The following is a 23,475-nucleotide window of genomic DNA, read 5'->3' on the forward strand; positions in this document are numbered from 1 at the left end:
AGGCCTGGTTGGTTTAGGAAAAATGAATACTCGAACTACCAAATACTAATGTGAAATCCGATGGATATTATAGCTTGCACTCATTAGGCAGCATGCTCTCCGCCAAATCCCTTTTTTTTCTTATGTCAATTCAAGGTAGCTTGTTTTCTGGAATGGTATTAGATGGCCAAATTCCACCCCCAACCCAAATGTATAATGCACTGCTACTGAATCTCTCAACCAAGGTGTTCCAATATCCATCCATCAGCTACAATAAAATAGGAAAGTCAAGGTCGCACTAAAAATTGATGTAGAAGTACCCCCTCAGTAGTGCAATTAAACCTTCGGACCATCACTCATCTTCCACTTAGACCGACACAAATTAATTACACCATTATAATCGCAAAAAATAAGGAAAATTCAAAAAGATTTGTGGGGCCAAAACAGTTCTTTTTCATCCTTCAAGGATGAGATCAGGAAACATACACTCGAAAAACAAAATAAAATGAGAAGCCGTATACATGGATTGGAGGGTGAATGTGATCCAACTGTTTTTTTTTAGTGGGGCTGCCTTTTGCAGCAAAAACTACTCAGAAGAACAGCCTCCGGGGCATTGAGGGCACCGGCGATGAGTCGGTGGCAGTGTTACGGCGGAGAGCCCAACCTTTGTTTTCTCGGACATCAACAGCTTTTGCAACCTTTGGATCTGTCAGGAGGGTTTTCTGAAAAGACTGAGGGAAGCCTGTAGCAATTATTGTCACATGGATTTCACCTGTGTAGCGGTCATCAACAACGGCTCCAAATATTATATTTGCAGAAGGATCTGCCAGGCTAGTTACGACCTGTAAAAACAGCATAAACATGAGATTTTTATCAGACCAACCATTGTCATCTGGCCTGCACAGGAGAGAGACTATAAGGATTACATACAACAGAATTCAACTCAGAGACGAGCTAACATTGTGAGATTGAGAGAGAGCATGATATCGTAGAAGTTCAGAGAAAAGGCCTAGCACCTATGTTTGTACATGTATGTATCCATGTATTCAGGCATAAATGTATAAATATGTACATGTGTACAAGAAATGTATTCTTATACGTGTACATATATGTATATATAAATATATATATCACCGCATTCATTTAAGTATACATGTCTGTGGTTGTGCATAATTATGTATAGATAGACGTACAGGCATAATGCACAATCTGAATATAGGACCAAAAATCTGGTTATCAATATCAAATATGGTAAGTACTAGGAATGCTGGGAATCATGAGAGACAAGATATGACTTCTGTAAACACTAGAAGAAAGGTTTGTGTGTAGGCATGTTGCAGATATTAAGCACCTGGGAGACTCTGTTTACTTCTTGCAAGGTTATATCCTTTCCCCCAGTTATATTGTACACAACCCCAGTAGCAGATTCAATTGATGATCCAATTAGGGGAGCAAAGATTGCTTGTTCAGCAGCTTCTAGTGCCCGGTTTTTACTAGAGGAAACACCAAGACCAAGCATGGCAGTTCCAGAGTTCTTCATGACAGCTTTCACATCAGCAAAATCAACATTTACAAGTCCAGGAATCTGCAAAATTTTGGAAATAATTTTAAAATTAAATGGTAGCATAACCAATGTGCTGTCCCTGAACACTAAATAGTCCCCTACCCCACATAATGGTTGCTGTTACGCCCACTCACCAATATGATGTCAGATATCCCTTGCACCCCTTGGCGTAAAACATCATCAGCAAGAAGAAACGCATCCTGAAGAGGTGTATGCTCGTCAACAACATCCAACAACCGATCATTGGGAATTACTATAAGAGTATCAACGCTCTTTTGCAACTTTTCAATAGCCTCCAGTGCCTGCAAATGTTGAAAGCACAAATCAAGGCTTTCGATACTTATCAAAATCAAGCATGTTAAAGAGGAGAGACCGGAAAATAGCTACCTGAGATCTAAAAATGTCATAGCAACTGGGTGTCGTTATCTATTATAAGATGCCTCAATTAGTGCAATGGAAGTTTTATATGCAGAAATAGAGCAGAAAATTTTATGCCAAATATTATGTAGTTTGAGCATGCTGTTTGACTAAAATTTAACCTAGACATTGCATTCAAGCACATCACATCTTAGCACACATAGCACAAGATTCAACTGAAGTGACCTGCAAAGGATATAAAACTCTTCAATCAATCATCCAAAGGCAGATTGTGCTCTCCATGAAATAAAATGATGCACAATACCAGTGCAATAGAAGTAATCAATACTGGCACTGTTTGAGGGCTTTCTGATGGCACAGGCCTTTTATCCAGGCTCTTCAATAATTTTACTCAGTACTTTTTACCTTTTAGTAAATTGTTCAGGACACTCAATTTTGCTTGCATCACAACCTATATGTAGATGGGTGTATAATCCTGCACCACAGCTTTAGTAAAACTCAGCGATTTTCCTGATGTCGCACTAGCAATGAATACACATCATGGAAGATTCATTTGACAGCAGGGAATTAGGTGAAGGCAACCTAATGATGTTCAGAAAAGACAAAAGTACTTAACCCCCCTCAGAAGAAAAAAAGATAAATATAAAAGTCGCGAATCCAAGGAACTGTCTGCAAGGGGCACAGCATGTACAAAGTGAAAAAGAACATTTTGAACCTTGCCTGTAATGAACGTTTCCGGCCTTCAAAGCTGAATGGATAAGTGACCACACCAACAGTCAGATAACCAGCTTCCTTTGATATCTGGGCAACAACTGGAGCAGCACCAGATCCTGTGCCTCCACCCATACCAGCTGTTACAAAAACAAGCTCTGAGTCCTTGAGTGCATTGGCAATAGCTTCTTTAGATTCCTCAGCAGCTTGCTCTCCTAGAAGAGGATTTCCACCAGTACCTGCACTTTTGAGAAAAAAAATCTAGTGACACCAATTAAAAATGTACAACTTTTTTTAACTAAAGAAATATTGGAATTGTTTTCTTCAAAGTACTTAAATGCATTTTTGACCTGTTAATGCTTCTTGGCAACTGATTGAGAACAGTGGATAGATGCTATGTGTTTTGGATAGTTAACATGCTTTAGCAAGCCTAAACAAGACCACTAAAAATTTAAATCCCATAGAACACACATTTACGGATCATAATTTACATTGCAGCAAATATGGATATAGCTGGTGCAATTAATTCTTTACTGAAGTTTTGAAAATAGCGTAGAGAGTGCCTGACCTAAACCACGAGTTAAAAGCTCTCCAATTTGTAGAGGATTCTTTGCCTGTGAATGTAACAGAGCCTGGGCATCGGTGTTTATTGCATAAAATTCAACTCCCTAACATTGCGAAAAAAATGATGAATATTCTATGACTAACTAAAAACAACTGTTAAATAAGACAGTTGAATATAAGAATAGAAGTATCAAGAACCACAACAGCTTTATGCCATATTGTCGTAACTGTTTAAGTACAGGCAGCCAAACAATTATGATAAAAAACTGATAGCTCTGCTGTGAAAAGCCAGACTTTACAAAAATATTCAAAGTTTGTCCTCTCCAGTAGGGAATTATATTATATCTCACATGGTATACACAGCGTATAGTTTTAAACAATAGGTAAGTGTAAACAGGAAAGTAATTTTCTGAGTATTTTTTTGCTTAAAACCATAAATTATATGACAAAGGTATGTATCAATTGCTAACACTAAAGCCAATGAAATTTACATAGTCCTGTCTGGTTCGCCAATAAATACTCAGAAAAGCAGGAGGATGCAAAGTTAAATGACAAGCAAAATTGTAGACAAAAAAGTGATTTGAATTAGCTAGACCTACATTACAGCAAGTTGTGAATAGAGAGAAACAGAACCAGTACAATAAATAATTCCCTTGAGCACAGAAAAACTGTCATTTAGTTTAAACAACAATATTAGGTATGTGACCTATAATATAATAAAGATTATGTAAGTATGTATGTAAGAAAGAACGTAATTCCGAAAAGGATGTTTACAAAGATTTAGAAACAGTAAAGCAATTGGTCTATTAATATCAACCAAAGCGCAATGATAATGCAGAAAAAGATAGTTAAGCACAAATGAAGGAAAAATATAGCTATTATTCGCAAGAATTTGGCTCTCCCAAATACAATAATGGATCATAAGAATTAGCACTACATCTAGTTGTCAACTAAATCAAACTATCCTATCAAACACCATAAATTGGACTGACAAACTGTTGCAATTGTTGATCCAAGAGAATACTAAAGTATAAGCACACCTAGGCAGTTGCATGCTGAAACACAATAACCAAAATCATAGAAGTAACCTAGTTTCATATCAAAAGGGAACAAATAAAAGCACGCCCTTCTTCATGCCACTAATATTTTCTGACATGTGAAGGCTGTGGGCTAGAGATGAATAACCAGGTAAGTTTGATTAGACAGATGGCCCCATTTTGGTATGGAATGGAGGAGACAAAAGGCAATACAGATGAGCCAAATTGGTAGCTAAGGGATTTAAGCAAGCTTCAACCTTTTGAATATCTTCCCCCTTTCTCTTTCTTCTTTTGAACTCTTGAATTTTTTCCATTGTCTCCCTTTAAAAGAATTAAATAGTACCCCCATATTTTCCCTCAAGAAAAAATAAGAAATTTCCTGCTTTCTTCCAAATTTAGCACCAAGATAGGCACTTGAATTTTGTCAGTCTCTAATCAATAGAAAAGAAGAAATTTACAAGACCAAAAGGCTAATACACCAAGGCAAATAAAGAAAGCAAAAAGCAAGCAGTAAAACTTTATTTGAAAAATAACACCCCCCCCCCCCCCCCCCCCCCAAACAGCAATTCCTTTGACTGGTTAGACTATCTGTTACAATAATTTAAGGCAAGTCTGCTTGGATTTCATAAATAACATAAAAAACTGATCCCAAACTACTGAGTGCATTATTTATGACTTAATGGGTATGGAGAGTGTTATCTACCCACTTGATGCATTGTATTTGAACTTCAGGTTAAACCTTCATTCCTTCATGAAAATATTTGCGTGCAAAATTAGATCCTATACATTATAAAACACAAAAGCTGACAATTTAAATTCCTATGCCTTTGACATAACCTACTGTGAAACTCAATTAAAAATGAAACTTGACTCAATCTATCAATAGAACATTACCTGATTTAATCGGCACGGTTACCTTGGTTTATCTAATAAATATATTTCACAGTGCATCTCAGCATACAATATTACAGCGTCATGAGAATATGAATGTATTGATTCAAAGTATAGCAGTATACAATATCAGATACATAAGTACATTTAAGTTAAAAACTCTCAAAAACGTGAATAGAACCGCATTTTAAAAGCAAGAATAACACAATATTTCGCCAGACAACTGTTATTTAATGAGAGCATTACAACGTACAAGACAGCACAATCAGTTCCCCCTTTCGAATGCAAGAAGAGCCATGGAAAGACCCATAAGTACTTTAAAAACAAAAAACACGTCTTGGAAAAAAAACACACGCAGTGGATTATCCCAAAAAAAATGAACAAAATCGCATCTTGAAAGAAAACAGCGCGTAAAAAGAGGAAAAAGAGCTCGCTTTGTGAACCCAAACCTCCAGTCCACTTCCAATCATGCGATTGACGGCATTGTTCCCGCCCCCTCCGACGCCGACCACCTTGATCCTGGCAGAGTCCACCGACGCAGAGGAGGAGTAGGAGCACTGCAAGGTCAAGCCCCTTCGCCAATGGGAGGCCCTCCTCCGGTCTGCCGGAGCGAGGCCACGTGGGGAGAGGGCAATTCCAAGAGAAGAAGGAGAGCACAAAGTGGTGGGATTCCACAGCTGAAGGCACGGAGAAGCAGCCATTGGAGTACGGGGGATTGGAGGAGAGAGGGAAATCGGGACAGAAATCAGATCTGGCCGTTAGGGTTTTGGAGGGTTTTGAAATTTTTTCTGTCTTCTAATCCCTTCCCCTTTTTGCCCTTTTTCTCTCTGCCTCTCTCTCTCTTTCTCTTTCTCTTTTTCTTTCTCTGTTTTCCTTTTTTTCCAAGTAACCCCCTACAAAAACTTGCTGATGGGTAAAACCATGACATTTTTTCGATTCCTCACAAATCCCAGATAAATCAGATTTATTGTAAAAAAAAAAAAAAACCGTCGCCGATAACCTACATTAACTTTTCTTAATCGGGGCAAACTGCTGAGTGAGGGCAAACTGCTTATTAAATTTAGACCGGGGACAAACTTGATCCGAATCAACATGGAGGAGGACTAACTCGCCAGATGGATGATTTAGATTAAGCTCCAAATTGAAATGATTAAAGTTGGATCCATGGCCAAGCTTGACTTGCACTGCTATTCAAAAAAACGCAGTAAGCCAACTAATGTTTGCACCATAATAACTTTGTAGCGGTACGATACAATACGTAATTTTTTTGACGTACCGAATGTCGATATGCCATCGGTATCGGTACCGTCCGATTCAGTATGGTACGATAGACCATAAAGACAAGATGAAAATAGTAAAATAATAAATTTCACTTAAAATATAATATTTTACTAATTATTTAGATATTTATTTTAATCCACCGATCATTGCCCATAATATTTTTTTTAAAACCAAATTCAATTAGTTAAGAATCAAGATTATATGAACTAATCCTTTTGCAAAGAGCCCTGTTTGGATTTTTGGATACAGGATTTGAAAACGTAGCTAGATCAATCTTCATAGAATTTTGTTCCTTTTTTTATTTCTTAGGCCCGGTTTGGGTGCCGAGAAAGTCAAAGAAAAAAGATAATATAAAAATCAAGAAGAGAGGGTCAAATAAAAAAATTAAAATTTTAATTAATCTAATCTTTTTCTACTCCCGGTGCTAGTTATTTAGAGAGAAAATAACGAGAAGCCAACTGGTTCGCATGACGATATCTTATCCACTAGCTGCGTTTTTTTCATATCAGCCAAACATGAGAAAGTGCCGCGCTTTGTCTCTGTTTTCTTTCATTTCCGTTTTCCTTTTTTTTCCATTAATTTTTTTCTTGGCAACTTAATTGGCAAGCCTAATGTTCTTGGGCATAATATCGAAGCTCTATAGCAGCAGTTATTTGAGGTTCCTTAGGCGACGGGACTTGTATCGGTGCCTCGTGGCATCCAACCAAAACTCTTACCCTCTTGGACTATAATAATGATGCCTTTCATCAAAGAGCCGCAATTCAAATCTAATCTATTTATTAATCGGATCAAAAATTTAAATTTAATGTGATCTATTTATTAAACACCTAAATCAATTCATATAATTTATTTATTAAATAAATCAAATCAGATTAAATAAATTGAACAAATTAAATATATTTTTAATAAATTAAATAAATTTAAATGAGTTAAAAACAATCGGAGCATAACCGATCTAATTATTAAACAAATTAATCGAATCAAAAATTTAAAATTGAATCCGATCTATTTAATAAATAAATCTAAATAAATTACATATTTTTGACTTATTTTTAGCTAACTCTATTTATTTCAAATCCAAATCTAGTTAAAATAGATTATCTGCAGATCAGGTTAATAAACGGAATCATAAATTATCATCCCTACATCCAGATCTCACGGAGGTTCTGGAACTGTTCTCCAATGCAATCTGCGCCTCCCTGGGAAAATGTAGCTTTTTTTGACACGGATCATGCTTGCGTCCCTCGGAAAATGTAGCTTTTTTTTACACGGATCATGGCTTTAGAAAACTGATACATTTGACATTCATTTAAGAGCCATTTCTTCTATATTTATGTTCTGAATGAGGACAAATTAACCTCTTCCAGTCAGCACCATCAGATGCATGGTTCCACCTGACACTGTATTAGGCCTTATCCGTCATCATGTTTCAAATTGTTAGATGAGAATTGTGCCAAATCCCTTCTGTCGTTGCATTTGCTTTAGATATCGTGCTAAATAGCCTAAAACTCACAACTGCAAATCAATTTGAAATGCAGAGAATGACAAATTCTTAAAGCAACATTAAGATGATTATCGTGTTCTAATGTGTTTAAGAAATGAATGTCCAATGACAAACTCAATTTCTCAACTAATTTGAATCATAATACATTTGATGGCAGTTCTACAAGTAATAATGCCTGAGGCTTCTTGGATGCCATGGGCATGGAAAACACAATCTTACACCATTGTATTTTCCCCCTCTGAATAGAATTAATTTAATACAGCTGCCAGCAGGAATTTCTTCCCCTTAGTGCAAGAAAATTGAAGCCCGCCAATGGCTGATTCATTAGAATCTGAAGGTGGGGTCGACATCCATTGCCCAAGCAAATTTGGCAAGTAGTGACTTGTTAAATATCTAACAGGAAAACAGAGAATTGGCAAAAACCATCAGCAAATGTTCAACGGAAATCGTTACAGGGGCGAAAAAAACAAAGTAGAAGAAACAGAGAAGGGGTAAACAATATACTAATTGGACACGCAATAAGAAGGAAAATCTTACTGACCTTTTTTAAAAAAATGCAAACAAATAATCCCAAGAAATTGAATAAAATAAAAGGTAGCATGCAATTAAACAATGAAGAACGTGCTTCACATTGTCATTAAAGAGTTATCATTAATCAGTCAGTCTAGGAGTGTTTTACCTTCTCAATCGGAACTTCATGGCGCTTGCACCATGCAACCGATATCCTAGGATCAAGGTAGTTTATCTTTGATGTACCCAAAGCCACTGTCTTCAAATCTTCTTTTATTTTTTTGTCCAATTCCATTTTCTCTATCTTTGCATCAATCTGAGCAACCTTCTTCTCTAACCTGCAAGTTAATTTAAATGAGATGGCATGGTAATTTTGTGGAAATTTCAAAACCTTAAGATTCATTCTGAGTTCGTTACACTTGAGGGGACATGATCCTCTTTGGCTTCCCTTCTCCATCTTTAAGTGGGGGCTTTCCTTTCCTTGCTCTACTCAAATCCACCTTCAGCTCCTCTCTTTGGGCCTGCAAGCATCATATCACGAAGCATGAAGGATATTTTAGTAAAAAACACACAAGATAAATAGGAAAGGAAAGAGGATTGTGCATTAAACAGCATATTACCTTTATGTCTGCTATCTTTCCATTCAGTCTTGACATCTGGGCATCATGAGACTTGGAGACACTGCGTTGATGATTACATATGATTGCAACCTGTTTTGCGGAGGAATCTATCAATGATAGAGGATTCATGTTTAACATTTTCATTGAACAAACTAAGTACAATCATCACCTCTTTGTTTGCATGCTGATAAACAGCAATTTTTTCTGGAAGAGTACCATCCTTGGTTTCCCTATTCAACTGTCACCAAATACCAGAATCAAATCAGACAAAGTGTTTTATTAGCTGTTTGTCCGTCATAGCATTGTAAAATTTGGGTAATGATAATGAATTTGTGAGGGAAAAAATCATCCATATAAATGAAGAGAATAATTTAATCTAAATGTATACAGCCCATACCATTTAAATACTAGGCTATAGCCTTCAATCTGATAAAGTTTAACCATATACATACTTTAATTTTTGATAAAGATGAAAGCTTGTGTATTAATAAAAAAAAGATTTTTCAACCAGATAGGAAAACTTCAAGATTTGGTTACTGCATCTCTTAATACCCCTTTGCAATGTTTTATTCAGGGGAAAAAAAAACTTTCCACAAAGCATACTTTCTAGATTCACCAATACGCATAAAATAATTTGCTAATTGAAAGCTTTCTGAAGACAGTGGTGCTTATACAAGTGATGACTCAGGCTCATCAAGCAAAAACTTCAAAAGTATAAAACAAAATATTCATATATACACAGAATAGGGGGGAAATCAGTGAGTTAATACTCACAATGTCATCCAAAGTAATAGAAGCATTGTATGTACGAAAAACTTTCGCAGTAAGACCAGGCATGAGTTCCTTCAGATGAGCATTAAGCTTGCTCGTATCCAGCAAGTCAAAGAGATCATCTCCACCACTTTTCTTACTACCATGACTTTTTCTTGCTAATGAATTGCAAGCAAAAATTAGCAACTGAACATTCGGGTTAATAACAAAGGACAAATTAAACATATATTGCAATCACCAGTCCGGAATTCTCCAATAGCTTTATAGACAGGTGGCTCAACCTCCACAGTATTGAAATATCTGATAGAATCTTTACCAAGGAAGTCGAACTGGATGAAACCCAAAAACAAAAACATCAAATCATCTGAGCAAAGAATGAATGCACCAAAGCTGAAAATCTTTTGAAAACATCACCTACCTGCAACTTATTTGGAGGGACCAAAACAACGTTCTCCACTTTCAAAGTGCAGCAACCTACAGTATCAGCCTCATCATCATCCTGCATAAGATGTAAGAGACAGATATTCAGGTAACTTGTTAACATACGATGCAACTGCACTAAATTGCTTCTGCTGGACGATATATGTTACATTAAGTACACCAACAATTGTCAGGACAGTGAAAAGTAATGAATATCAAGGAAGATCGATGAAAACATAGCCCAAAGTGTCTTGAGAACGCCAGAAAAACTGTGAAGCGCACTTAATTAACTTTCTTAAAAATGAACCTAAAAAAATGAGTAGGTACTCTATATGGATGCTGGTGGTCCATAAAAAACAGATTTCAGCAGACTATCAGCAGTGCCCAGGACTGCCAGATTATGTATAGACAAACCACGAAGAACTAGCACAATGTCAACTGCAGGTTAACAGAAGCAAAAACAGAAAAGATAGAAAAAATAACTTAAGGCTTGAACATTTAAAAATTCTGTGCAACTGCTGGGTGCAATCGAGAAAAGATCTGCTATCACTAAGAGTTTCCATACATTTCAGAAAACCACTTTTTTAAAACAGAAACTTCAGGGAACACGATGGACAGAAGAGATCATAAACATCGCCCAGTAACTTGAAACTTCATTTATTATAATATAATGTGAGAATGAGTGCCATAAAAGAATTAAGCTTATTAAAAATTCTAAACTCCACTTATTGTGAATAGGAAATAGGGTATATTTCAAATAACTAAAACATATGGTAAATATATGTGTGTAACTTTATGGTGAATCATGATTAAATTAGAGTTCACTGGATAAAACTGTGATGTGATTGACTGGACACAAACATCTCCATTCACATGTATATGCAAAGCACGACATATAGTAAGAACTTTAAACCGTAAAATGGTGACAAGACATACATATATAAATCAGATACATGTATTCATGTAAGAAGGCAACCAAGCTAGCAAGCTTTGCTGCAGTTCAAAGTTCAACTCAAGGTGTCATGCCACATAGGAAAAATGCTCACCCATATACAGATTTACAATTTTGTTAGCAAACGAGAACAAGCATCCACAAGGGAAGTACATATTGCTAATGTTTCACAGATGGGACAATTGACTCTAGCAGGCTATTATCATTGAGAAAAATGCAGGAGTGGATAGGGGTGTCAGTTTGGTGTCAGACACCACAGCGTGGAAGGAAGTGACAATAAAATCATAGGGAAAAGTTGAACAAATAAGAGTACAATAGCTTCTCCCAAGTATGACAAACTGCTAGAAAAAGCAAACCAAAGAAATGAGGAAGCAGAAGCAAAAAACTCAGAACTACATGCTGTTACCTTTTCATTGCCTGCCCTAAGTGCTAGCTTATCAATAAGGTATGTGGCCACTGCTATTTGCCGTTTTGCAGCATCTTTACTAGTAAAATCCCTTGTATAATTTGCACGAATATTATGAATGTAATCCTGCACAAAAAGTTACACATGGCACACAAAATAAGTACCAAAGAACAACAACACATGGGGAAGATTGCTAAAGAACACTGTCAATCACCAAAACTTGTGTGTAATGCATGTGATCCAAAAGCACTGACAAGAGCCTACAATTTAATAGCTTACTTTCAACAGTCTGGCTTTCTCATATTTTTCCTTGTCACTTTGCCCCTTCAATGAGCTGCTTGCCGCCAAAAATACATATTTAAACTCTTTCAGATTTATTGGATCATTCCAAAATGCTAGCCATGTAACAGTATTATCATGTTTTACTTCTTTCCACCTGCAAAAGTACTTCACATGGTTAAACATCTCCAAGGCCACTTTTTGCTAATTCATAGCCATTTAGCATAAGCTTTAACAATAAGATTTTTCCAGTCTCATGCCATCTCGTTATCCATTTTTATGTCACCTTTCACCAGGTATCGGACATTCTGGAATTGGTGCACCTTTACCAATATTGATCGTAATGTCACTTGGCCGAATGCGTTTTTTCAGCTTTCCCATCTGGCATCATAATTAACACATACTATTTAACAAAGCCGTGCAAGATATAAAAATAATAACAATAATGATAACGATAGTAGCAAGGAGAAGGAGGAGGAGAAGACAGAAAACAAAGTAATTGAAAATTCTATTCAGACCACAGTGGATTGAGCTTAACATGTTCTAACTCCTAACTACTGTTTCCATGAATTATGTTGGTATAGAACCTTCGGATGCTCTCCACGGCCTCGGAACAATCCTGGTGGTTCAACTCTGAAATTCCCAACCTGAAATGGATGTCATGGTCAAATTCACAGAATAAGACATTAGGAAAAGAGAAAGGCTATTGATGCCACAGAACTTCAACAGTTGTAACGGCCACAAATGAGATATAATACTAAATCAGGTCCTCACTTAAAATGCACTATCAAGCATCACTACTTTGAAATAGCATAGATACTGAGGTTTTAAATCCCACGGTACAAGTTTGTCCTGGTTTTCTCATGGAATGGGACATGCCGCCGTCCAGCCCCGTTCCGACACTTGAGACAGGAGATGTCCCAAAACGTGCCGATCGAGATGCTGGGACAATGGCGGGGCATCTTGTCCTGACACTTTGGGATAGTACCCCATGCTGGTGTCCCACGGAACATCCCGCCAGGACTTGAGTCCTTGATAGACACTATCTTACAAAAGAATATCAATTTACAACATAAATAACATAGCTTATAAATCGTTTTGAGCAAATACAAGACATCCAGAGGAATCCTGAATGTCACTAGATGATTTTTCATATATCAACAGGAACCAAAGAGTGACATCCCTCCCTCCCTTGGAGGAAAGCTACTTCAGATGTTGATCCAGGGGACATCAGTCATCTTGCATCTTGTATGAGTTAATGCATTATAGGAATGCAAACAGAAGCCAACAGTATCAGCAGAAAAGATAAATCCCTACCAATGATCAGGAAAAACCAGGTTTATATCCCTCCCAGCACATGCAAATGCATATGTGGGTCTAAATGTTTGGCTCCTGTAACTCGAAATGATGCAGTGTATATTTATTTTTTTTTGGTGAAAGCAGTGCATAATTTTTTAATATATAAAGGATAAGCTAAATAGAAAAGAAATGTACAAAAAAAAGGGAAGGCACCAAGAAAAATTTATGTCAGGAAACCAAAAGGTACCAGATATCCTCAGAATAAATGCATAGTCTAGTATTATCAGTGTTCAACACAGAATTATCTGCAATCAACAGTTAGCATATTAACAGGGCTGCAAGACAATGTCATAGAATGCTAGGATTGTTCAATCAGCTTCGGATTTGATGAAATATCAGTAACCTTGCAACAGTAACATTACATGCCAACAAAATATAGGAGGATCATTGACTCCACAGACAGCAATTTGCAAAGTTGAGTGAGACAGAGAATGTCGAGATTGGATGCCACTTTTTCAGAAAGTTGTTTATATCATTGATTTTTACAAGTTTAATCATATTGTTCAACTATAATATATCAGCATTTTGGCTGGAAGACATCGACTTTTAATACAAGAAATTCCAACCCATGCTTCAGGAAATAAAAAAGGTTTCCCTGTATATGTTCTTCCCTCAAATTAAAGAATCTAACTATTCATGCAGCAAATCAGTCATTCATTCCGCTTCAAGGAAGACATAAGAGACACGCTATATTCAAAATTTTGTGAGCTCTGATATGACACGATTATAATTTCTAAAATTACATGACTGCTGGTAGGAGTGCCCGTAGTGGTACCTCCTTAGAGACTAATGATGACACAACTAAATGCATAAACACATATATGTCGGGAAGTGTTGCTGCAAAGTATATATATGCAATATCTAAAACCAAGTATCAAGCCTTCAAGTAACTAAGTATTTCATCTAAAATCTAACTTAATAAAAATGGAAACAGATAGAACATAGAAACTATCATCTACCCAGATGCTAATGAAAATGTGTTTTAACAACCTTCCAGGTCATTACCATGTAAGAGTGACTTAAGCTATTGGCATAGAAAAACCAAAACGATATTGATAAGAACTTGTTACTTAAACACAAGTCAGAAGTTACCTTCTCTTTAACACCATCAACAACAGCCCACATGTATTTCTCCTCTTGCTTCAATTTGTCTTCTTTTAAGGCCTTCTTCTCCTATATAAGGAACAAAGCTTAAGTCAGGAACACAAACTGACTTATATTTTCGCTAGTAATTATATTTTCGCTAGTTATTGCTTCAGAATGCAAGATTTAAGGGAAATACACTTTCTTCAATTTTGATATCAGTAATGTTCAATTATATCTAGGACATACAAACAAACAACTGAATACATTATATGAAGCATCAACTGATAAGTTTTTTTCTATGGAAGTATGACTGCTAAATAAGGCAACCAAGCATTCTTAATAGCACCGATCAATCATGTCTGAAATTCATAAATAATGCTAAATTGCATCGATGAAAATGACAAGAAAACGGATTATTATTCTTGTGGTATTAAGCAATTCTACATCAGATCAATCAAATCTTATAGGGTGGACAACCTACGCTTTTTCATGTACTCTAGAAAAGATTGGAAATTAGTGCCAACTTGACAAGGGCTATGCTTCAGCAAAAGCAATATGGGCCTTAGTTTTGCAGAACTTGGAGCTGATCTCTATTGCACCAAGTTGACTAGATGGCATCACAGATAGAATCTATAGATTCAATAGGTTGGAATCAAGGTTCGATGTCTTGGAACCGGACCCCATACCGATGCCACACTAGCACAGTGTTGGAACAATACGGTATGAAATTTTTTTGGCATACCAAATGTCGGTATGCCACCCATGCCAGGTACCAGTACTGAACCAATACGGTACAGTATGCTCCATACTGTCCGGTTTGGGCCGGTACGGCATAACATGGCTGGAATTATTTTGCATAGAAAACTCTTGAAAAAGTACCCCTCTTGCAGTTGGTTGGCATAACTCGAATGAATTGCAACACTCGTATCTTTGGCAACAAAATAAGATTGAATTGCAACACTTGCAAACTTGAAGACAAAGAAATGCATATTACTCCTGCAGTACTGATAGACGTAGAAGATCTTTTGCAAGTGTAAAAAGAACAAGCATAAAACTCATTTTTACTGGCATAGATTATATAAAGTCCAATTTGGCAAAATATCAATTATCAAAGTACATCAGCATAATCAAATTTTTAAGCTGCTCAGATTTTGTGGTAGAGACAGCAGGACTTACCTCAGCACTCATCTGTTTGTTCTTCTCCTTTTGTCTCTGATGCCATTCATAGATCGGGGTAAAATCACAGAGCTCAAATTTTTTAATGACATGATTTTTACCCAGTATTTGTTTCCAGTCATTCCAAAAGTTCTCAATAAATTTAGGCTTGGTGGCATAATCTGTGTCCTTCATAACTGCAAACATTGTCGCAACCTGCAATCTAAGAGTTTCAGAACAAAACAAAGGAACAATGCAAATCTTAACTGAATATAACTCAATGTAATTTGACAGGTAGTTACTAAACGGCTGCTATTCTTATAAAAGAAACAAGAACAGCGAATTCAGAGCAACTGCAGCATGCAGCAAGACTTGAAAGAAAATCGAAGATAAAGAGTGTCTGATCAAGCAAGGCAATATAAACATCCATAAAAACTCACCTCCTCTTGTTCAGGAGTCAAATCAACTGGCTGTCCGTTGTAGAGCATTCTGACCCCATGAGGCTTGTAAGGTGGAGGAAAAATGACACCATTGTGCTCCAAAGTAGTCCATTTCTGGCCCCCACCAGATCCAGGAGGCACCTTCAGGGACTTTGAGAATTTCGAATTCTTCATTGCTTTCTTCATTTTCTTGCTATCCTTCTTGAATGGCGAACAAGTGATCTTCTTCATCACTTTATTAGTGGATGATTTGTTGTCTGATGACCCTGATTTTTTATTCTTTGTGCAATTGGTATGTGGTCATTATCATCTGTACCTGGTTTTTTCTCTACAACTTCTTGTTTAACTTTTGCATGGTAAGAGGAATCTGAGACTTTTGCCTTTTTAATTGAAGAATCTATACGATTATTGGTATCACCAAGAGGACGCTTGTTTGCACCCTTTGAAAACCTTAACTCATTACTTGTTCCCTTCTTGACAGAACCATTAGGCTTAACTTTAGAAGCCAAAGGCTTCTCATCATCATCAGAAATTTTTGTAGATGCACCACCAGCGGATTTTGGTTGAAACCTGGAGAGCAATGGTTCATCATCTTCTGAATCATCAGAATCTTCCTTGGTCCTTTCTTTTAACTTTTGTGATGATAGTGAAGTATGCCTGGGGGACTCAAACACTTTCTTGGCATGCGAGGAGCTGCTTTTCTCAACAACCACTGATGAAGAAAATTTGGAGCTTAATGGCTTATCATCATCAGAATCATCGGAGTCCTCACTTTTATTACATGGCTTATCCAAATCCATCTTATCCTTACTGCTAGTTGCCAATTTATGTTCAGAAGAATCCGCATGCATCGAATTGTTCCTATGAAATACCATAGAAGCTGCATTAAGCCTATGGCTTAATGGTTTGTCATCATCTGAATCATCTGAGCTTTCAGCATCAGCACAAATATTATCCAGATGCGCTGTTTCCTTACTATTACTTGCCAGTTTATGTTCTGCAAAATGTTTTGACTGATCGGCAATCCTAGAATTTGAGCCTGCAACCATAGACTCAGACTTCTCGCTTGCTGCCTTCACAGTAGAAGTTATCTTATTCTTCTGAAAATTGGAATTCCCATAATTCGTAACACTTTTCTCAGATCTAAGCTTTCCCAAAGAACTATCACATCTTTGAGATGTTGATTTCTTCGAAGCAGAATTTAACTGTTTTTGCTTGGATGCAGAGTTTGATCTTTTAAAAACTGCAGGCCCATCATCATCATCACCATCATCATAGATAACTTGTTTGATGCAACTATGAACAGCCATTATTTCACTTTATCTTCTGCAAAGGTGTCCTAGTTTCCACCTGCAAATTTCAATAAATTTGCGAAAGGGTTAAGCATATGAATGTAAAATATAAGTTATTAGGTATTAACTTGATGCAACATAAAAAATATATATATGGTACAAGGAATTGATTTTAAATGCTGATCTAGTAGCCTGAAACTGCCCTGACACACACAAGTGTGTCAAGTTACTACAAAATTCTTGAATTTTAATATCTTGATGTGGAGTCAAGACCATGATTGTTTCAAGGACACAAGTTTGGAATTTAATGGAAGTCAGCATAGTATTCCCTATTCAGACTACATGTACCCAATTACTTAGGACAGATTCAGTTAATTATAACTCTAGATATTCAGTATTTAATTCAATGATTACTATCTTTTTGAAACGGTAATGTACTGTCAAAAGTAAAGGAAACAAAAAAAGACTGTGATTGTTTCAAGATGGAGGCATGTTTGAAATTTTAATTGATAAGTCTCCCTATTCAGACCTGCATATGGCCAATTATTTAGGACCCAGATTCAGTTAACCACAGATCTAAATATTCAGTTTTTAATTCAATGATTACTATCTCTTTGAAAAGGTAATGTACTGTCAAAAGTAAAGGAAAGCCAAAAAAATGATGCATGTTATTCTTGAGTTCTGCTGAAACAGAGGGTTTAACCAAGAAGTCATACCCTATTTCTTAATATCAAATCACGCGTCCAACCACCTAAGAGATGATTTACAAATAAAGATACAGATATTATCTACTCAGTAATTAAATTGATGAGTTACGTTTTCTTAAAATAATGCTTTTCAATGAGTTGAGTATTGAAACCAGACGTTAAGCTTCCAACAGTAAACTTCCAGTTGATATAATACCAGTTTAACTCATCTTACTCTTATGCAATTTTGAGTTCTCAAGGTGAATCTTAAAGACAAAACTACATGATCCAAGGAAAAAACAAAATTCACAAGAAATAGTTGAGCGCGCTGCAAATCAATGTCATTAGTCTTGTATTCATCATGTTAAAAGTTTAACTGAAGGACGTTACTCGCAGCACATGCAAAGCCACCAGAGCAAATCCGAAAGAAATTTATTGACTACAAAAACAGTTACTTGGAAATGCAGCCTAACAAGGGCTCTCTAAATCAACCTCGAACACTTATGTTCAAGGACAGCCAAGCATCCCAAACCGCCTAGTTCGGGGCATTACCGACCAATCAGTTACCGAGACAAGACGACCCTTTAGTTCGGGGTGGTTTATTTGTTGGTCTAATTCGGCTCATCTCTGATTCATCTCTTCAATGGCTCGCTCTATTCCTTGCTCCCTCTCAAAGCTCCAGACTCAACTTCGCCCTCTCTCAAAGCTTCCAGCTCATGTCCTCATCACTCTCCTCTCTCGCTTTGTCATCCTCTTCTCCTTCAGTGCTCCAACTACCGCCATCGTTGGCACTCTCACAGCAACCTTCGCCACTCTAGAACCCCAGGCACCTCGAGACTGGGCCTCATTAACAATGATGCTCCACTTTTCCAGGATCTACATCCTCTCGACATCCCGATTTCCCAACCGATGATGTTCTACACTAAAAGCAATCAAGCCATCAAACATGAGATCAAGAAGCTTGAATTCGAGGATCTTTCTAGGTCGGATCAAAGGATCGGGAGCTTGGTTCGAGGATCTCGCAGCTCTCTTGAGGGAAGCATCGTCCATGGCCCAAGCAAGCTGATCTCCTATCCATCCCCTCTCCCTCCCCTTCTCCTAGTTCCAACAAGCGTCCCTCACCAATTGCTCATTCTAGAAGGTCATGGATCCGAAGTCCCTGAATCTCCCCATCTCCCATTCGATGATGATTTGCACTAAAAGACAACCAAGCCATCAGATTTGAGATCAAGAAGCTTGGATTCGAGGATCTTTCTAAGTTGGATCGAGGGATCGGGCCCTTGGATTCAAGGGATGCATCTTCCATGGGCCAAGCGAGCTGATCTCTCTCTCCCTCTCTCCCTCCCCCGGTTTTATGTGCATCAAGTCGGTACAATATGTACCAGAACCATACAGAACCAATCACCGACCGATACAGTTACCAGTTCAACAAACTTACTTATGCTAACATGATCTTAATTACTACTTACAGATCACAAATACTCAAACTAGTATTATATTCAATGTCCATAGTGAATAAGTTCTAAAGATTAGCATCATCTTCAAATCAAATATTTACATGCACCAAAAGAGCATTCACCAATTTATGGCCTCTCAATAGTAGTTGACTCAAATACTCCTTGTTAGACTCCCAAACCATATATCTTTAAAACTTCTTGAACACTCTAAAGGGCATGCACTCCTGACTTATATAGGATGATTTATGCTTTCCTGGAAGCTCCTTAGCTATAACCCTTGAGTTTAGGACTTAATGATGACTTTCTACAGCTGGACTCACAGCATAAAGCACAAGGTTAATTGAAAGATACTAGTACCAAAGCTTACTGATAACATAATAACAGCACCATTCCCTTCCCACGACCAAAGTGAACTATTTGTAGGCAATAGAAAGCAATAAAAGATGCCTCAACGATCAGTTTGTCTTCATACAAGTTGAGAAAGAGTCCACAGGTTATTCCACCACATAAACAGTCAAGATGAAGTCATTTTCATGATGCATCCTTCAAAAGAACCACCGGACTTAAAGGAGATAAACTACATGGAAATTGTTCAGCAACAGGATTACCTTATACTAAAGTATAATCACACAGCAATTTGGTTCATCGGGCATATAATAAGGAGCTTCTTTTATTGATCTTTTCCCTGACATTCTCCGCTCCACGGTCAAGCTTTCTTCGGTCATCACAACTTCATTCAAGTTCAAGTGTGATATGTAATAAAGTTATAAGAAGCCTGTGCATATCCTTCTATACCCCCATATCTGATGGCAATAGCATTACTACTCATAAGGGATCATGTGACTTCCTCATGGAAAGGGGACAAAAAAGACCATGGCATGCTTAATGAAAGACATGCCGCCTAACTGGTTGGCTGGTTATCATCATGACCAAATGCGTACTGTAGCACACCAAGATGTTTCCACTACCTTACTCTACTGGGTCCTCTTTTTTTTCTTTTTCCCAATCAAAAAGGGGGGAAAGAAGGAAAGAAGAAAAACCTGTCAAGTCTCAAAAAGATAGCAGAAGACATGAAAGGACTATGGTGGAAACTAGCCTAAACATCAGCACTCCCGCCGTAAAACTCCAATAACCGATTTCCTAAAATTCCAAAAAAACCCTAAAGACAACCCCAGTCAAGAAGATGGCCAACGCACCTGTCATGCCTCGCCGATCACTGATTCCATCCCAAAAGATCATTTCAATATCAACAAAATTCATCGTTCAGCACAAATATGGATTGAGCAAACAAAGGAAACCACCTACGTCAAGAACTATAAAAAATCTCGATTCCAAAGCAATAGAACAACAATAAACATCAAGATAATGGCAAGAGATTATGAAACCCATCACAGGGAACCAATTTTTACGCAAATCAATAACACAAAAGCCTAAAAATATCCCTAACGTTAGATTTTTGTATGGAGAAAATACCTGATTGTTTCCTCTGCAAACCCTTGAACAGCACAGATTGATCGAAGTGGAAGGAGGTCAGCGAATCCACAAACTGGTTCTTGCAACGATTCAAGCTGCGGGATGAAAATTAGGGCTTCTTGGAGCTGAATTAGGGTTGCCCGGAGCCATGTTTGCTTCTCTCCTCTCCTACTGCTGGCTGCCTCCTCTGCCCCTCTTTTCCTCCCCAAGCCCAAAGGCTCCGTTTCTAACGGGTGATTTAATTTGCATAAAACCCCTCCTATTATGCTGAATTATACACGTCACTTTTTATTATTGGACTAAAATGCCCTTCCCCCTTTTTTTTTTTTTACTTTCTAGCAGATAAAGATATTCTCAATTAATTGCATTAAAAAAAATCCAAAACCATGGCTCTGCTTTCTGATTTTCTTTTTTTTATGTGTTGTACGATAAATAATTAAAATTTTTGAGTCATTGAACTATTAATATGTAGACGCAGCTAAGAAATTGATCTTTAATTGCCATATATGTTAAGAAATTGAGTTGTGCATAATATGGTGATTGATAGTATATATTTTTAAGGTATAATTAAATGTGCTCAGTTTTACATTTTATAAGTTGTCTTATTTAATTATTGTACTTTTTAAATATTCATACAATATTATTAGCTTTATAGGTATCGTTATTATTCTATTATGCTAGGATTATTAAATTTGCTTTTACGATTGCTCATGAAAAGAATTTATTTATATATTTATCATCTGTAGTGATAATAGTATAATTATTAATATTTATCTTTGTTATCTTATTCACCGACTATTGGAGAAAAAATAACAATACCTTTATTTTTTTTATGTTTTTCCAATGATCAATCGATTAAACTCTTTACAAACTTTTGATTTGGATTTTTTCTAATCTTTAACATCTCTTCCTTAGTGAATAAATACCAGGCTCGACAGCATGATTATGTTTGAGAAAAGAACGGAGGACATGGATGTTAATCAGTATAATGGTAGGACGTTTTGGTTGATGTAAGAATTTCTAAAATAACAGGAATGCCCTCCAACGTTAAAGGATTTGAACCAAACGTCCCTATAATTCTTCTTCTTTACGGAAACGTCCTTGTCCATTTATTGGGGAAAGCCGGGAGGCCGGCATGCGGTCACCGCTCAAAGTATACCGCCCTTTCTCCGCGCCCTGCATGGCTGCATCTCTATGGACCAATGGAAGGGCATCTCCTTTTACCTGGACTTGATGAATGAGGATGTTCGATGCGGATTGCAAATTTCCGCTTGTCCTCCCCAATTTATAGAAAACCTCATTGAGCCATTCACGTATGAGTACATCACTACAATGCCACCTCAGTACTGATGAAAGGAAAGCATATCCATACAGAGCCATTCGGGCGTAGGCATGCAGTCTCCTGATTTAATCGACGCTCGTGTGTTTCGAACCCGAACATTGCGGGTGGAGTCCAAACCCCCTTACCACCGGGTTACTACCTTGGTGGCTATCAAATACATTTACAAATGGAAATTATGCATCATGATGTGGTTGGGCAACATGGGCTTTGAAGTAGAAATCAAGAATTCAATAAATTAGGCGTCCCATTGGACTGACACCAACAATCAAATTATAAAATGCTGCCAGATTTTGCTGCAACGCATTCATCTATATCTTGATATGATCGCATGGGAAAGGACAAACCAATATAGGTATTTCATGAATTAGGGTGATATCGACGTTGTGCTGTCCTTCGTTTTTGAATTTTTATAAATGGTGCTGAATTATTTCCAAGCAAGAACTTTCATCTAAAGCTCTACTTATCCTGCATTGTTGAACACTGAACAGGGTGCGCTCTTCATTGTTTGAATGACATGCCTTATATGATCCTAAGGCCTGGTCATCAACAAACAAAATTTAGGTCAAGAAGCACCTTGTTTGCTAGTTAATTGGATGGAAGAGAACTCTTTATGAAATTAACAAAGGGTCATTAACTAAGTGTGACAAAAAGGATTCCTATGTTGATTTGTTCGTCATCAACTCTTAAGAACTCGGTCAATGATGCATACTCCGCCGAGATATCTAGACCTAGCTTCTTCCGTGTTTGGCTAAACCGGCTAACCATGAATCGATCGAATCAAATTGGGGAATAGAGGGAAGAGCATTGTAATTCTAAGCTAGCATCGGGCACGTGCGATGTGTACATGTGATAACAGATGGACAATTTTGATTTAATCTATAGATAATTTTTATCTCCATCACAAATATACTTATCCACATTGACGAGAAGAGGAATTTTCTTGGAGATTGCCTTTAGTAATCATTTGCTTGGGAAAATGCATGAAAAAATCATTCACTGGGTTCTCATAGTTCAATTATTAACTGAAATAATCCAAGGAACTCACTTGCCTCGTTGGTTCTATTAAATCGAGGTGAGGGAAACACGTCTGGCTATGATCTTCCATAATTCATAGTAGGTATGGATCCAATAGCTTCTCTTATCATTGTTGAACTAAATTTTTTTGTTCTTCTCTTTTGGTGAAAACGACGCAGACCTCATTTAATTAATTTAAAAGAAAGAGTCTATCAGTGCATCAAGATGTATGTGGAGATTAACAACCGAATAGCTTTCCTGTGTCCAATTGAACAAAGTGGATTCTGCCAAAAGACAGGAGGAC

General features: G+C 37.1%; 2 protein-coding genes across 2 annotated transcripts; both read right to left on the minus strand.

Annotated features, from left to right (window-relative positions):
- Positions 1-379: 379 nt before the first annotated feature.
- Positions 380-5,935, minus strand: LOC103702324 (cell division protein FtsZ homolog 1, chloroplastic-like). The gene is made up of 6 exons (XM_008784695.4): positions 5,574-5,935; positions 3,201-3,300; positions 2,642-2,871; positions 1,678-1,845; positions 1,331-1,564; positions 380-821 (listed from the first exon to the last, which is right to left on the minus strand). Exons 1-6 carry the CDS (start codon positions 5,823-5,825, stop codon positions 570-572), a joined length of 1,236 nt encoding a protein of 411 aa, XP_008782917.2. The 5' UTR covers positions 5,826-5,935; the 3' UTR covers positions 380-569.
- Positions 5,936-7,954: 2,019 nt separating this feature from the next.
- LOC103702323 (DNA topoisomerase 1 alpha-like) lies at positions 7,955-21,032 on the minus strand. The gene is given in 17 exon segments (XM_008784694.4): positions 7,955-8,302; positions 8,589-8,757; positions 8,837-8,940; positions 9,040-9,129; positions 9,209-9,277; positions 9,814-9,968; positions 10,049-10,139; positions 10,229-10,309; positions 11,589-11,714; positions 11,868-12,024; positions 12,154-12,248; positions 12,455-12,514; positions 14,319-14,399; positions 15,489-15,683; positions 15,908-16,180; positions 16,183-17,257; positions 20,816-21,032. Coding segments are annotated over 16 exon segments (2,850 nt in total). The 5' UTR covers positions 17,218-17,257; positions 20,816-21,032; the 3' UTR covers positions 7,955-8,233.
- Between the last annotated feature and the right edge of the window lie 2,443 nt (positions 21,033-23,475).

This window comes from Phoenix dactylifera, chromosome 7, assembly GCF_009389715.1.
Source record: "Phoenix dactylifera cultivar Barhee BC4 chromosome 7, palm_55x_up_171113_PBpolish2nd_filt_p, whole genome shotgun sequence".
Lineage (NCBI taxonomy): Eukaryota > Viridiplantae > Streptophyta > Magnoliopsida > Arecales > Arecaceae > Phoenix > Phoenix dactylifera.